This window comes from Ahaetulla prasina, chromosome 3 (assembly GCF_028640845.1).
Source record: "Ahaetulla prasina isolate Xishuangbanna chromosome 3, ASM2864084v1, whole genome shotgun sequence".
Lineage (NCBI taxonomy): Eukaryota > Metazoa > Chordata > Lepidosauria > Squamata > Colubridae > Ahaetulla > Ahaetulla prasina.
In genome coordinates this window covers 78,293,276-78,309,631 of record NC_080541.1, presented here as the reverse complement: position 1 = coordinate 78,309,631, position 16,356 = coordinate 78,293,276, and the positions used below count along the sequence as shown (strand labels likewise).

The window sequence follows — 16,356 nt, the reverse complement described above, 5'->3', positions numbered from 1 at the left end:
CATACTTGTAAAAACTTATTCTTTTTTACCATAAAGGATATGCCTACTTGGTACTTAGATCCACAGTGGCACATTAACCTAATTGATTTCTGGTGGAGATGGAATTAGATTAGGTGGACTTTTGATTCATCTAGCAAGTTGACATCATGTGAGACAATATACAGAACAAAAAGTCCATGTATTTATTGGTATCTGATGTCTTGCTTATGGTATTTTTTAAAAATACTCAAGAGGTAATAAGTTTAGTGTCTGGAAATGCACTTTTATTGGATTATACTTTCACACGTTGCAGAAATGGCAGTGGTGGTATAAACAGTTTCAGCATGCAACATTACAAATTTTAACAGTGAGTTAGTAATCCTCGAAACTAAACTTTATATTTTTTCTAGTGATGTAACTATGTTTCACCCAGAAATCTAAATCTGTAGAAAACATCAAGTATAAAATTACTATTTTACCTGTATCTCAAAACCCATTTTTAATTTATAAATAATGCACAATAAGGCATAGTGCAACCTGATTCTATGTGAATGTATGTATGTGTGTATTTGTAGCTAAGAGACTAAGTTTGGGGCCTTGGAAGAGTTGTGGAATTAATAGAGGGAATGCTACCCTATGTTCAGCTGCTGGAAGAAATTGTACAAATCAAACCCTAAGTGGCACAGGGCTAGGTTATCTATCAAATTGCCTTTTTCTAAAGACATCTACCCATCCTACCATGTCAGATAGGGTGAGCATGTTCCTAGTCCCTTTCCCTAAATTATGCCTTATGTGAGTTAGGAAGCATGCCCTTTCTGTGACAATGCTGGTTATCTGTTGTTTGCAACACAGATTTGTATAACTAAATTATGCCAGTATCAAAACCAAAATTTGTGGACCCCATAAAAAGATTCTCTGATGCTGATAAAGTCTACAAAGCTGGAAATCTACAAATTGTAAAACAACGTAACACTGAATTAGTATAGAAATGGGGGTGGGGGACGGACTAACTCTTCCCATAAGTGCTCACCTGACAACATTGCTCCCCCAAAAAAGAAATGCAATATTCTGGGAGGTGGCACCCCAGACTAAAAGCAAAAGATTTCTAGATCATTCTTGTATTCTCCAGTGCCAAGAGTTCATGAGTGCACATAAAACCTGAACGAGAGTAGTGTACCTGGGATTATACTAAGCAGAAACCATTATTATAGAAAACAATGTTGCCCATGGTCTGAATGATCCAGCAGGCTGTCAGAAACAAACTGAATAAATGGGGCAAAAATGAAACTTCTGGGTTTTAATGAGATGTGTTACATTTGGAGAAAATGAAAAGCACAAGGAATGTTGGAATGTACAAATGGCAAGTTTACAGGAAAATGTTATCCATCCATTTATAGTTGTTTAACTGATGTAGACAGTCTAAAAGTATGGTAGATCATGAAACAAATCATGTTTCTGTATGCACAATTATAGAATAGCAGAAGAAATGTAGCATGCTGGGAATGGCTGTGTTAAAGTCCTGATTTTAACCTATGTGGTATGACCTAAAGTGAGAAATTCATGCAAGGCAGTCCTAAAGTATCAATAAATTGAGGCAGTTATGTAAATAGTGATGGCCCAAAATATCTCCAAACTAACCGCTGACTGATCAAATTATGAAAACCTTTGAAATTATCTCTTAAAAGAAAAACGTTGACTGTTCAATAAAGCAATGATACAGTACATGCCATTTATCCAGTATTTCAGTACTACGGTAATTGGATGAACCTCAGATCATATTATAGATCATAGTACTACACAATTGTGGCTAGTTGTAAAAGGTTCATAAAATCTCAATTAATTGTGGTTTTGTTGTTTAATATGTAATTATCTTCAGGACACATTTAGATATCAGATTATCCCTCCTAATTACCTATTGCAGTACTATTTATACAAATTACATTAGTAAATGTGCTCAATGTGATCATAATATTGGAAGAAATCAGTAGAATATGGATATTATTTGATAAAGATATTTATCACTTTCTAAGGTACTCTTAAAAGGTATTTATCGTCCTCCTCGCTTTAAATATATCTAAGCAATTCTTCCAATAGAAGATTGGAATCTACACAAATGGGAAATGTTTCATTCTGAAACAAATTTCATTCAAAGCAGTCATTGCAGGGACCCAGGTTTTGACTGAAACAAGATTTGGGAGTCCCAAAGTTGCTTTTTCCCAAAAGTAACTGGATTTTTTTCTGTTTTAAAAGAAGTTTCACTTCTTATCCAAGAAGTTTCTTCAATTCTTGTCCATAGACAAGATTCCGAAGTGTATTTACAGGGCAAATAGGGCCATTTTGTGCCAGCCTACCTATTCCACAATCTTTTCTCCCTCCCTTTCTCCCTTCCTCACTGTGCCTATTAATACCTTCACATGGTAGAATTTCATCAATTGGCTTTGTCCACCCCTGCTACCTTCCCAGCTTCCTTGTTCTATGATTGTTCCCATAACTATTCTGCTGACTTGGGCTATCCCCGTGGTTTAAAGTAACCAACCACATTGCTCCGATTCTTGCGAATCAGAAGTTAAATTATCCCTGGGATGTGTTAGTAGGCTCAGGTTGAGCAAAGAGCTCATGATATTCAGTAGTATGCTTGGGCTACTTGCCTTAGGAATAAGGCCCATCCAGCACACTTAAAAAGCTGGAGAAAAAGGCGGAACTGGAACAAAACTGGTTGTTGCCTAAATTTAGGTAACACTTCTATGTTTATGTCTGCATGTTTTATCATCAAGGAACCCCATCAACCTTTGCTTTTATTCCACTCTTACTGGCGCAACAATCGCTGCTCTAATGCCTTTCAGTCCGACAAACACAAAACAACCCAATTTCATTTCCAGGAAGGTATTAAAAACACATAACCATCTATGCACAGACCAGGCGTTCTATGCAAAGAACCTTCGTGGAAGGAATAATTTGCCCATCTTTAGTTTCTCTCTAGCTCGTTACTTGTCCCAGCTTCTGCCAATCTAGCAGTTTGAAAGCACGTAAAAAAGGCAAGTAGAAAAATAGGAACCACCTTTAGTGGGAAGGTAACAGCGTAACAAGTAAGAGCACCGCCCCCTAGAGTCGGGAACGACTAGCACATATGTGGGAGGGGAACCTTTACCTTAGTTTCTCTTAACCATTAGAAAAATAGTTCAGAGTTAGAGAACTTCATACCCCCCTAGGAAATGCCTTGCTAACTCCCAGCATCGCAATCAAAAACCTTTAGATAAACGATCCCTCGGGTTTTATCTACCAGGTAGGTAAACCACTAGGATAATAAAGATCTTCCAGTGTAATGGAAGGATAGTTTCAAAGAGGTCCGACCGATTATGTCTTCAGAGTTAGGGCCTCTATTCCCAAGAGTAACAGCACAAGAGAACTAGACTGGTGATGAAACAAAAAGAAACAAAAATGACTTTTAGTTTCAGAATATCAAGCGCCAAGCTCTCCTACAGAACGTATCGCGAGATTGCGTCACCGGCGCCTAGTGCTTCATTGGGAATCGCAGAAGTCAGGTCGATAACTCTGTTTCTGCGCAGCTCCTCTCAAAAACTACATTTCCCACTAGAGCTTGGCGTTCAACGCGGGATGATGCACCATGATGAGTCGCTGCTTGGTGACGAAAATCGGTGCCGATGCGTGCCCTCTGGTTGGTCGGCAGAGAAGGAAGGAGGGGGAAACCTCGAACAAGCTAGACGGTGACGGGAAGGGGTGGAGGGGGGGGGGTTGGAAAGGGAGGAGAAAGTGGGGCGGTAGGGACGGATTCGGCGCGCGCGCGCGCCAGCCAAACCTAAAGGGAGGCATCCTGTGAGGGCGCGAGGCCGGCTGCGTGGTGTGAGGCATCGCCATAGAGACAGTGACAGCACAGAACAGGATTGGGGGCGAGAGGAAGAAGAGGAGGAGGAGGAGGGGGGGAGAGTGTGAGAGGGGAGCCCGCGCGGCGGCGGCGGGGAGGGGGGGGCGCAGGCCGGGCCAGGCCGGGCCTTGCCTGTGTTTGCGCCGCGCGCCGAGGGAGGGTGGGTGGGTGGGAGACTCGGAACAAGTACCAACATGGATTCAGAGGAGAGCGGAGTCGGCGGGGGCGGCGGAAAGATCCGGACGCGACGGTATCATCTGGCAGCGGCCTCCTCGAAGCCTTATCCAAGAAACAAGCAGGTGAGAAGGCCGCCCGCGGGAGAATGGAATCCGTGGGGACGGCGGGAAGGGAGCGAGGGAGGGAGGGGGGGCGAAAGGAGGAGGGAAGAGGAAGCACCGTCGGCCCCCGGAACTGCCGGGGAAGCTCACTCACCCGCTTTTTCCCCCACGGCCCGGGTGAGGGAGGTGGGGGGGGTGGAAGTCGGCCTGAGAGGGAGCCAGGCTACGTTCTGGCTGGATGGGCTACGAGCGCCGGGAGTCGAATGAGCCGGGCCCCCCCTCTCTTTTTTTTCTTCCTGCCCCCCTCAGTGAGAGGACCGGGAGAAAAAGGCCCGGAGCGAACGAGCGAGCGTGTGTCTGTGAGAGAGAGAGAAAGATCGTGAAGGAAACAATTAGAATGGTTAATAATTCCACGCATTGCTGTGGAACGTTAAAAGCCGGGGAATGGAGAAGCCTGCGGGCAAAGGGATTCCCCTCAGGGGTGATGGGATAGCACGGAGGAGGAGAGAGAGAGAGAACAGGCTGGCCCGCGATCACTTTTTCCCGCTTTTCTGCGGATTTGACTCGCTTTTTAGAAGGCGGTCGAAACTGGCATCATTTTTCCCCTTGGCACTTTTTTTCTTTCTTTTTTTGTTTGTGCAAAAAAGCCTTTCCTGCACGTGGTATAGGGCACCAAAAAACACAAACACGTGTGCGTTAGTACACACTGATCGCCGGAATTGGTTTGATTTCATGGGTAGGTAGGGTGGGTTTTGATTTTTTGTTGTTGTTTTTAAAAAAATCCGATTACGGTAGTTCTAGCAAAAGAAGAAAAACAGCCTAGTAAATCTGCGAAGTAGGTTTTGGTTTTCGATTTTAATGAAAGCAAACCGATTTTGTGCCGTTTTTTTAAAAGATTGGAGAGCATAAACCACTAAATGGGCTTTGCATATCCAAAAACAAATTAAATTGAAATAAATATCTTGTAAAGTTTATAGGATTCTGAGTTATATGTATTGTGTTAAAATATATGGATAACATGACATTTTTTTACTCATTGCCTTGATAAATGAATAATGCTGATTTGTAAACTAGAGCTATTTATTGTGTGTGTGTGGTCTAAATTGAAACATTTAACCTGATTTAACAAAAATAATTGAGTTGTCCATTTGAATTTAATTGGCAGGCCTGGTCTATCCAATTTCTACTTTGTTTTTTTAGAAATGTGACAGTGACACAAGTTATGAGTAAATTAAATAATTATGTAAAAGATTAAAAACTATATACTATGAAGAATTTGGTAAGAGAGTCTTTTTTCCAGGATTCCAATTATGTAATTACTAGGAGGAACATATCTCTTCCATTGCAATTATTTGCTTTATTATGATTGTTTAATGTATTTTATCATCAGCATCTGATTATTGTGTTACTTTTTTATATATATTTTGTCAACGCACACATGCTGTTTATTATAATTGGGAGTACCAGAGCTCAACAGTATGATTCATGCTTGCATACAAAGTCCTAGATTCAGTTTTCTGATGTTTCTAAGTAGGCCTGAAAAAATCTCACCTAAAGTCTTGGAGCGCTAATAACGACCTTTCAGAAGTGCTGGATCAACTAGATTGACAAGTTGTTGGCTTGATTTGATATGAGACAGCTTTCTGTTTTCCGGTCATCATTACAATCTCTGAAATCTTTATTCTATACAACAATTAACAGTGTGCCTGTTTCATTATTATGCAGTTTTCTTAATTAATCTGTTCTAGACTAATATTCGGTTTGAAGTCTGTAGGATTTTTTTCCTATGAATTTAACTTTAGGAACTGTAATTTCAAATGTTACCTTTATTATTATTTAGATGTTACCTTTATTGGGAAGAAAACAAATTCATGAATACATAATAGTCCTCAACTTACAGCAGTTTAATTTAATGACTGTTCAAAGTTACGACATTGAAAAAAGTGACTTTTGACATTTTTCACACAACCGTTGTGCATCCCTCATGATCAATTCAAACACTTGTCAACTGACTCATATTTATGATGGTGGCAGTGTCCTGGGGTCATGTGATCACCTTTTGCGACCTTCTGATAAGCAAAATAAATGTGGAAGCCAGATTAATTTTACTTGTTACTAATTTCTCAATTGCAGTGATTCACTTAACTGCCAACAAAAATGGGACAAAAGTCAGTTAGCAAATGTCTCACTTAGGAACAGAAAATTTGGGCTCAATTGTGGTCTTAAGTCGAGGACTACCTGTACATTTTTGCATCTTTCCAGAGGAAAAATGTCCCAGTAAAAACTCAGATTATTTCTTATAGAATTATAACCTGATTTTCAGAATAAATCATTTTGAAATACATAGCATATTTTTGAAATACATAGGCAATAACCATGTTATAAGAAATATTTCTTACCTGTTAATTATTAAATATAGATAGCAGAAAAAAATGCCATGTAGAGTCTGCCACAAAGGTTACAAATACTGGTTTCCTCCTATGAGGTTTAATTTAGGTCTCTTGAAGATAGTAGGACACATTAGTCAGTTCCAATGGACTCAAAGTCAAAATTAAATATGAACATACAATTTTATAGAGTTTGATGGATTTGCATCTACTTCATGGGAAGTTTAGATTGCTTTTGATATAGATCCAATGTATTTCTTTAAAGCCAGTTGGTTTTAACTTACTGAGAGTGGTATTTATTTCCTACATGTATATGTAACATTTCCTATAAGTACATGTAACATATTTACATATTTACTAAAAATGTATTGAAAATGGTCAGCATTCAGCTGAGAAAACCTAGGTGAAGAGAGGCCATCAGTATGTTCCTTACACATCTAAAAATATTTTTTGGATTTCACTCCAGGATATTAAAATCATCTCAGGGAAACCTGCTATCAGGTAACTACAAGATAGTAGCATACCAACCTTGTTATAGGTAGTAGACTCTTCCTTATTATCCATGAGTGATTGACCAAGTCTCTAATAGGAAGGGACATGTGTCAAGTACTCTGATCTGTGGTGGTTGGCATATTATCTGAAATTAGTAAAAGATCTTCCTGTTCATGGGGATCCCTCAGGTATCTAGTGATACTTCATCATTGACTACCAGAACATCTCTAAACTACATATTTATCGTTTTGGTAGGAATTTCAATTACATTTAAAACAAACTCCCAAAACTCTTATCCTGGAATAACCTGCACAGGATCTCATTCTCAGATTCAATATCAATTTATTGTGTGCCCAGCTCATTATTTCATCAGATACTTAGTTCAGGAGGTACATCACTTTTGCTATTACTTTGGAGAAGGATAGCTGAGTGTCATCAATAGATTCATTTTACCTAGCCCTAAAATTCTTGATAACTCCCTCCAACATCTAATTTTTATAGATGTTAGATAGTATTTGGTATAAAATAGTACCAGTAAGCCTCTATGGTGCAAAGGCTTAGACACCATGAGAGACTTTTCTTGGAAATAGAAGTCAAGTATGTTGTAGCAGGGTGCCACCAACTAACAAATTATCCAGGATTGTTATTAAAATTTGTACATAGTAAAAACACAGGAAAAATAATTATATTAATAAAAGCAAAGAAGCATAAAGGTAACGGAACTAGGCAATAATAATTAAAACACTCATATGCTACTTGGAAGGACTTGGATCACATTAGCCAAAAACCTGGGCAAAGTGGTAGATCTTTAAATCTTTCTGAAACACCAGCAGGATGGAAGTCTACTCAAAATCCAAATCTCAGGGGGAACCTCATTCCAGAGGACAAGTACAGTGACAGAGAAGGTGTACTTCTGATAGATGGCATTGTTTAGAGAGGAACACAGAGCACATCAACTTTGCTATATCAAATGGCCAGATGGATATTAGGGAGATAGGTGGTTCCTCAAATTATCAGGCTCTATGTCACATAGATTCTTATAGAAAATAACCTGAAAGCAAGCTTCCACTCATGCAACTTAGGAAGTAGGAGTGTTACACAGGCACTCCAAGGCATGCCCATCACTGCTTGCATTGCTACATTCTGGGGGATGGGTGGGTTTCAAGGGCGCACCTACCTAGAGCATGTTGCAATATAGGTAATCCTTGACTTACAACCATTTGCTTAGTAACTCTTCAAAGTTACAACAGCACTGAAAAAAGTGACCTTTCACACTTGCAACCATTGCAACATCCCCATAGTCATGTGATCAAAATTTGGATGCTTAGCAACTGGCATGTATTCCTGACAGTGGTCATGTGATCATCATTTGTAACCTAGCTCTGCCACAATTCATCTACAAGCACAACTAAAATCATCTGTTCTAAATCTTGCCCTTGAAGATAAACTGCTTTCCTCCAGATAATCTGCAAAGAATGATGGTATCAGATGTACTTCATGAATCAATAGGGCCGTATTCCTTTTTTCTTTCTCCCACAAAAGATCATCTCTGAGGGTTCTATGACTGATTCTGGCCATCAACCAAGCCTAAAGCCAGACTATAAAAGATTGATGTTTTTTAAAAAAGAATCTATAACTGTACAAACAACATCATCTCAAACATATTACCCAAAAGTGGTGATTTGTTTCTGGGCAGTAATTGTTATAATCATCTGGGTTAAGAGAGTGCTTCTTAGGAGTGGGTTGGCCATTGTCTCTTTCTCATAAGAACCTTATTTAGGCTATATTTGCGCTGATCAGTAAAATGCTTATTTCAAAAGGTTTTTCAATTTAATATTTTTATTAGAGATGATTTTGGACAACATATGCATGTGATTGGTTAGTTCCTAAAATTAATGCATCTAAAGCCATAAATAGGAATAAAATACCTTGAGGACCATCTTCTTAATATGCTTAAATTGAAATGCTCTCCATTTCATTCTGTCAATATCTGAGATGCCATTAATGGGGACACAGGCGAGAGAACCTGTAACTCCCTGTCTGTGGAGGCCCACTTTCTCTTTTAATATTTAATATCATGCGAAGGTCACTTTGGTTTTAATTGTTATTAGCTGCTAAATATATATTAACTGTTAACTTAGATAAGTTTTTAATTAACAAAATGTACTGTTTAAACAAAAACATTTTCATTTGCTACTAAAAGAGATATTAGCTGGGATATCAAGCAGGCTTTCCTTGAGAGATAAGTCAAAACCAGATAAACAAGTATCCTACCCATATAAAGTCAGGGAAAGAAATATAGAAATATTCTGATGTTTTTAAAGTTTCATTTAGAGCAGTTACTTAAATAAAGATGTGTGTTTTATTTTTTCAGTGAACAAAAATGGCTTTTTGTCATGAAATAGCTTTTTATGTGGGGGGGGGGCAATATTATTTAAAATCTACATGAACTAAATAAATTCATAAATTCAGTAGTGTACTAAGAAATGCAGCATTCATTTTTCACAATCTACTATAATGGCCAGCAAAATATTTCAACATGTTTCTGCTGTAAATCACAGACTCATTCTTGATCATGTATTATGTCTTTTTCAAATATAGGCAGATTGCCATGGTTTCAAGATACTGAGGAGGGCTGTGGGAAATAAGTTTTGAAATTGTGCTGGCTAAATGGAATCCCCAAAAGGAATCTCAACTCCTATCACAAACTTGAACCCAAAAGAGTTCCAAGGTTTTTTCGTTTGGCATATTAAAAGCAGAAGCAAAAATCTACCCACCCCATACTATTACAGAGAGGAAGAAAGACAATCCATAAAAATATCATTGAGTTTGAAGTTATCCTACTATTATTCTTCCCAATTCTTAAGAATGAGGGGAAACAAATGGCTTTTTAACTTTTGTTAAAGAGTAGGAAGACATAACAATATGTATCTAACAGTGTATGGGTTAGGCATTAGACTAGGAATAGGGAGACTTATGTTTAGTGAACCATGGAAGTTACCTGGTGCATTTATACCAGTCATGCTACCTCATAGAGTTGGGAGGTAAAATAAAAAGGAATGCTATATATGGTAACTTAAGTTCCCGAAAGAAGGGTCAAATATAAATATAATAATTATGATGAGGAATTGTTCTGTATTTCTATGTTCTCTGTTAAAAAATCTTTATAGATATGGCAGAATTTGAAACATTATTTGGATAAAAAATATAACAGACTTCTAAAGATGTTTAGGAAATAATTTTGGATTTGCTGCCTCAGATTTCTTGGCACTACTACAAATAGCTGTTAACTAAAGGAACTTTTGTAGTTTAGTTGACTGAACTTTGTAATAAAGCTTCCAATTTACAACTGTGTTTTCTTTATTAATTAAGGGAATTATGACTATTGTGAAGGAATCCATAAAAAACATTGTTCCAACTTGGCTTCAAAGATACTTTACGCAAAATGAAGAGACATCTCCAAATGAGCAAAGAAATCTGGAAGGGGATATAAACTACCATCCTGCCTTTGCAGATGATATCACTGAAAATGCTCTTGAGATAGATGGTCGAATCACTCCTGAGCCAACCAGAATTACTTTAGGAGGTGGGTTTGTTAATTTTATTAATTAATTAATAAGGATAATCAATAATAACATTGCAAATTTTCTCTAAACGTTATGAATTATGATAAAGATTTTGCTAAATTTTCAGGCTTATATTATGGAATGCTTTTTTATATAATTGCTAGCATTTTTATACTCTAACAAATTCCTTCCAAGATGATCAGATTAAATTCAATGGCAGATCTAATTTAATTTAATTTAATCATTACCATAAACTACTTTTTATGACCATTTTATTAAGCAACAGAAGACGATAGTAAGACCGCTTAGATCTTTTCTTGACTTGTACATTTTTGTATTCATTATTTAATCAAAATAATTATTTGGTAGATTTTAAGTGCCCAATTCATTATATGCCAAGAAGTGAACAAAGAAATTTGGCCTATACGTTAGTTGACTTGAGTTTTAAATAGAAATGTACTCCTATATCAATACTTGCCAATAGAATCATTAATTGCCATTATCAGAAGTCTGCACACACAATGTCCTCTAAACTTAAAAAATAGCTTACTAGAAAATTGAAGTTGATAGGTGACAGAAGAAATTAGCTCATCTTCCTTTTATACAAAAAGGTATCTGTATTCCGAACTGAATTGGAAATTTTATTTCTTGTTATTCTACTCTTCCAGTTAAATAAATGGTTTGAATGTAAATTTTAAAAGCAACAACAATTGTTTATCATTGCCTATTTCAACTATTTTTCATTTAAACAGTTGTCGGATCTGATAGTCCTTTGCTTCAACATGAGGCATAATGGACCTTCCTATTTCCATTATATCTTTGGATGTTTTAATATACCTTAAGATTACTGGAAAGAGAAAATTAGGCGTTCTCAACAACAACAACTAGAACCAGAATTTTTGTTGTTAAGCAATGTGTTCGTAAAATGTAACAATCCCTACAGTCCCAATTGTCATTAGACAAGGCAGCTTTAGTCCAGCTTCCCACAGCCAAAATAAGGTCAGCTCCATTCCTCTCAGCATTCTGCAAGTCCCTCAAAACCTAGATGTTATCTGGTCTTGTAGAACCTGGGTGATTTTTCTGTGGTTAATATCCCTTCCTGTTTTGTGTGCCTTTTTTATAGTTATTTTATAATTATGACTGATTGTATGTATTTGTTTGTCTTGTCTGTGTGTCTATTATAATGATATACTGTAGTATACCCTGAGTCACTTACTTTCATGTGGGATGGGCAGCTATATAAATACGATAAATAAAATTTAAAAATGTTATATAATTTGTATTGCAATGCTAGTAAGCTGCTTTAAATGCTTATATAAGAGAAAAGGCAAGTTTAGAATTACTCATATTTTTAAAAATCTAATCACTCAATAACTTAATTGAATGTACAACCTACTGGGCATTTAGAATAGCTTATATTGCGTATTAGTCTTTTAAAATTATTTAAATTGTATGGTGCAGGGTGGTGTTGAAAAAGAATCTTTATTTTTTCTTTATATATGCAATAGTTTTGTTATAATAGTATAGTTCTTGGCACAAATATAATAGCTATTCTCATAAAATTTCCTTTCCTCAATTTTTGGAGCCAGAGAGGAATGGAAAAATTGAAGTATAGTATGAAGTAGGCAATGTTTATTATTTAGTATCCTTTATAAATAATTTAAAATTTTCTTGGGTTTTCCTTTTCCCCCCTCTACATCACTTTTACAGAAGATTGGCTACTGATATGAAATTGTCATTAATCTTTTTCTACACATACTTGCTACTTCAGATAGTTGTGTGATTTTTCTTTCTTTCTCTTTAGAGCCATCAACAAGTAGATCTAGTTTAAATTTCACAGATATTTTAACACGTCCCTCTCTTCATCGGAGTCACATTAACTGCAACATTTTGGATTCCCCATCACCATTCTCTCAACCATCCACATCAACTGCATTTCCAGTTAATAATTCTCGACTTTCACTTGGAAAAGAAATGAAAGATTCTACCTCGCAGCATGAAGACGATAACATCTCAACTACAAGTGGCTTCTCTTCAAGGGCATCTGATAAAGGTAACTAACTTGACCACATTTTTTAAATTAACACTGAAAAATTATCTGGGACCTATAGTGTTTTGTGTGTGTATATATAAATGTGGTGTTTTTTTCTTTTGCTCTTTGTTTTACTTAATTAAAAATGGGAAAACAGCATATGCACCTCAGGAAAACCCTTTTTACTCATATCTAGCAACTATCCTAGCTTACCTTTTTCTACCTTCAAAATAAAGTGCTGAGATTCAGTCAAGCACTGTGTTTATTTTTTAATAATATCTCTGGTTCCAGAAGCATTTTTGAAAATTAAAATAGTGGTAGAGGCTTTATTTTTACAATGTGCCAGACCCTCATGTTTTTAATATAATAATTATAATCTAAAATAAAAAAGGAAACAAGAGGGCAAGGTTAAAGTTTTCTCTATACTATATTTGTTTTAAGATGCATTTTATAATAAGATATTGATGCAGTTATATGTATATTTTTAGACATAACCGTTTCAAAAAATGCTTCAGTGCCACCTTTGTGGTCTGCAGAGAGTGAAAGACCTGTTTCCCTTCCTCAACATTTAGCAAATAGTTCTAAAAAACCTGGATTCAATCTATCTGCCTTTGGAGCACTCTCTCCTGTAAGTACTGCATAATAGCTGCTTTAGCCCTATTACTTGTGTTTCTAGCTTCCTAATTAAATATCTTTCTGTATTTCCAGTCACTTGGTAATGCATCATTTCTTAAGGCAAGTCAGCTAGGAAATTCTCCATTTTATCCTGGCAAAACTACATATGGTGGTGCAGCTGCAACAACAAGGCAGTCTAAATTACGAATTACTCCATATCAGGTAAATAAATGCTGGTGATTTCAGGAAGTCATAAGGGTTAGGAAATAATTTCTATGTTTTGTGTACCAATTCTGCATATTCTTGTCTTAACATGTATTTAAGAAATGTAATATTTCCGATGACAATTCAGCATTGGGAGCATGATATATATTAGTTTTGGATTGTTTGGATCATGATTTGGTATTAATTGCATAAACTTCAGGCTCATGTATTCCCATCATTTTCCTCTCTTCTGGCCAAGATTCAAAGATTCATTTTCTTTAATGTCAGTAAAAGTTTTCTAACTTCATTGTTTTCCTACCAATGTTAAACATGTTTCAGTTTAAACCTAGTAAAAACAAAAGTGAAAGCTACAAATTATGGTTTGTTACAATAGCATCCCATAGTGATACTTATTCTATACTTCTCAGCAATCTTACTGAAAGTGTTATTCTAGAATCAGCAGAAGGTTATGGAATATGATCCTACGTCTCCTCCCCACAGTGAGTCAGCTAAAAGGAAAGTGCTACAGTGGTTGTTGCCTTTTTCTCCTTAAAATATCATGTTACCACATGGTGGCAAAGCAAGAATTGTGTGAAGTAGAAAGTTACTACTGTAACTGCCTATTTTGATGCTTCTCTTTTCAGTGCCAGATCCTTCCTCCTTCCTCCCTCCCTCCCTTCCCTTCCTTTCCCTCTCATCATTCCGTCACTCCATAGGTCTTGATATTTTTTCACTATGCCAAGATGCCAGAGGTTTCTCTTTCCTTATGTTATACCATACTGAACATAATTATTCTTTTTCTCAAACTTGTAAAAATTCAGGAGACAGTCTGACCATAACTGTGTGTGATATAATAGGAAAATTAAAAATAAGGATCATGATGTTGATTGTGTTGATTTTTCAGACACCAATAAGACGGCAAATGAAAGCCAAGCAAGCAAGCGCACAATCCTATGGAGTGACAAGTTCCACTGCAAGGCGCATCTTGCAGTCTCTGGAGAAGTTATCAAGTCCATTAGCAGTAAATTACTCTCTTTTAAAAGTTATTTCCAGTCTAACACAATACTATCTATGTGCATTTGATAAATGTGTCTATACCTGCAATTTAACAGTGTCATGCTTATTCAACAGGATGCTAAAAGAATTCCCTCTTCAGTTGCTACTTCATTGTCATCTGTAAGTTAATTTTCAAACTTTTGAAATTTCCTGACAAACTTAGTTTCAAAACCCAAGACTTAATTTTTGTGTTTTATATTTCAGCCTTTGGAAAACAGTATGCTGAATGTTACCAATTTCCATTCATCAAGGAAAAGAGTGAGTTAATTTACAAAATCTTACCATTATTTTTAAGCAGTGCAGAATTTATTTAATTCTTTGATGTGGAACTGTTATGCGGAATCTGACAGAGGATTTATAGGGCTCCAGTGAAAATTAGGAAGGAGAAGAATGTTCTGAATTGGCATGAAAACTCCAGGGAACACTGATGTTTTCCATGTGTATCTTTGGACTATACTGATTCAGCCATTCAAATAATGCTCGAGCAATTTTCTGAAAATATAAAATTCTTTTGATACCAACCACACTCCAACATCATGAATCAGTGACCGTTCTGGAAAATTGGAACAATCGGATCAATATGGTCCAGAGAGGGAAAAGCCCCTCAGAAAACTCCGGCATTCTCACAAATACTCTATTCCTCAAACAACATTAGACTGCCTTTTGTTCATGTTTGAAATTTAGGTTTTAGATTAACATATGTGGTATAGTAAATTTCATCTTCTACTTTGTAATTTTCCAATTTGTTTGCTGCATTGGCCTTGTATAAACAAATACAATTTTATTTTCAGTTCTGGGTTGTAGATTTTTGTGTTGAAACATTAATTCCTTGCTAACTGACAACTGAAAGAGATGTCAGATAGATAACCGATGCTGTTTTCCTTTTGGCACATGTCAGATAGATGCAGCCACCTGTCATTAAATGGAAAAAGAAGGAATTGTCTATTCATAGTATAATAAATCGTTGGCAGTAGTAATTGTTGGCCAGAACCAGTATGTTAATGGTTTGTTGCCAAAGCAAATGTGCTGTCTACTGTCCATAATTTCTTGTATAAAACTAAATTGATATAATTTATTAATAAAATTGGCTGAAATGGCTAGCTCAGATGGCTAAATAACTCTATGCATCATATTTAAATTTAATCAATCTTTTATATTAATCTAGCACATTGTTTTAGAGTAAATCTTATTAAGTTTAATTGGGTTTTCTAAGTATTAAAATGTTTAGGTTCGGTGCACTAATCTATTTCTTTGAGTACATTTCTAATGTCTGAAATAAATATGCAAATGAATTAAAGATATAATTTTAGATTTTGCAAACTAGGTATTTTATCATTTTATAAACTCCTTATTTCTGAGTCTCGAGGTGGTTGATAATAGACATAAGGATTTTTTTAAGTATTTCAAAATTATTTTAAATATATACAAACTGCAGCAAAAGCTTTCACATGTGTAGTGATGAATTAGCTTTCTTCTGGTTGCTTTTGGTTTAGTGAATATTTCTTATTTTAAAGGTTGAAACTCATTATCCACCAGTTCAGAAGCTTGTGACACCCAAGCCTGTTTCACGGTCAATGACTCATTCACAGTTTTTTAAACCTTCTCTCGTATCTACTGCTGAATCAAGCCGGGTACGACAGAGGCTAGAGATCAACCATAAAGTAAGTATATGTCAAAGCATCTAACCATACATTTAACTGTTATACACACTCCATTCCTCTCCAGTATTTTATGCCCTGATTTAATTTGAATTAGCATTCTTGGAAAAGTCTATTAAATATTGCTTTGCCAGTAGTTTGCCACATATAGTTAAAACTTTTGGAGACTGACAAAATAGAAATGGCAACCTTGCTTATTTAAGTCT

The 16,356-nt window shown here is 36.3% G+C and overlaps 1 protein-coding gene across 2 annotated transcripts in view; it reads left to right on the top strand.

Moving 5' to 3' along the window:
• Nucleotides 1–4,039: 4,039 nt before the first annotated feature.
• NUP153 (nucleoporin 153) overlaps nt 4,040–16,356 on the top strand; it is a 36,682-nt gene continuing 24,365 nt past the window's right edge. For both annotated transcript variants that reach the window (XM_058175740.1, XM_058175739.1), the window contains exons 1-9: nt 4,040–4,161; nt 10,392–10,605; nt 12,390–12,638; nt 13,106–13,245; nt 13,326–13,454; nt 14,341–14,457; nt 14,568–14,612; nt 14,697–14,750; nt 16,007–16,153. In XM_058175740.1, the coding sequence (XP_058031723.1) occupies nt 4,057–4,161; nt 10,392–10,605; nt 12,390–12,638; nt 13,106–13,245; nt 13,326–13,454; nt 14,341–14,457; nt 14,568–14,612; nt 14,697–14,750; nt 16,007–16,153 (1,200 nt within the window). In that variant the 5' untranslated portion in view covers nt 4,040–4,056. The remainder of the gene's footprint in view (nt 4,162–10,391; nt 10,606–12,389; nt 12,639–13,105; nt 13,246–13,325; nt 13,455–14,340; nt 14,458–14,567; nt 14,613–14,696; nt 14,751–16,006; nt 16,154–16,356) is intronic.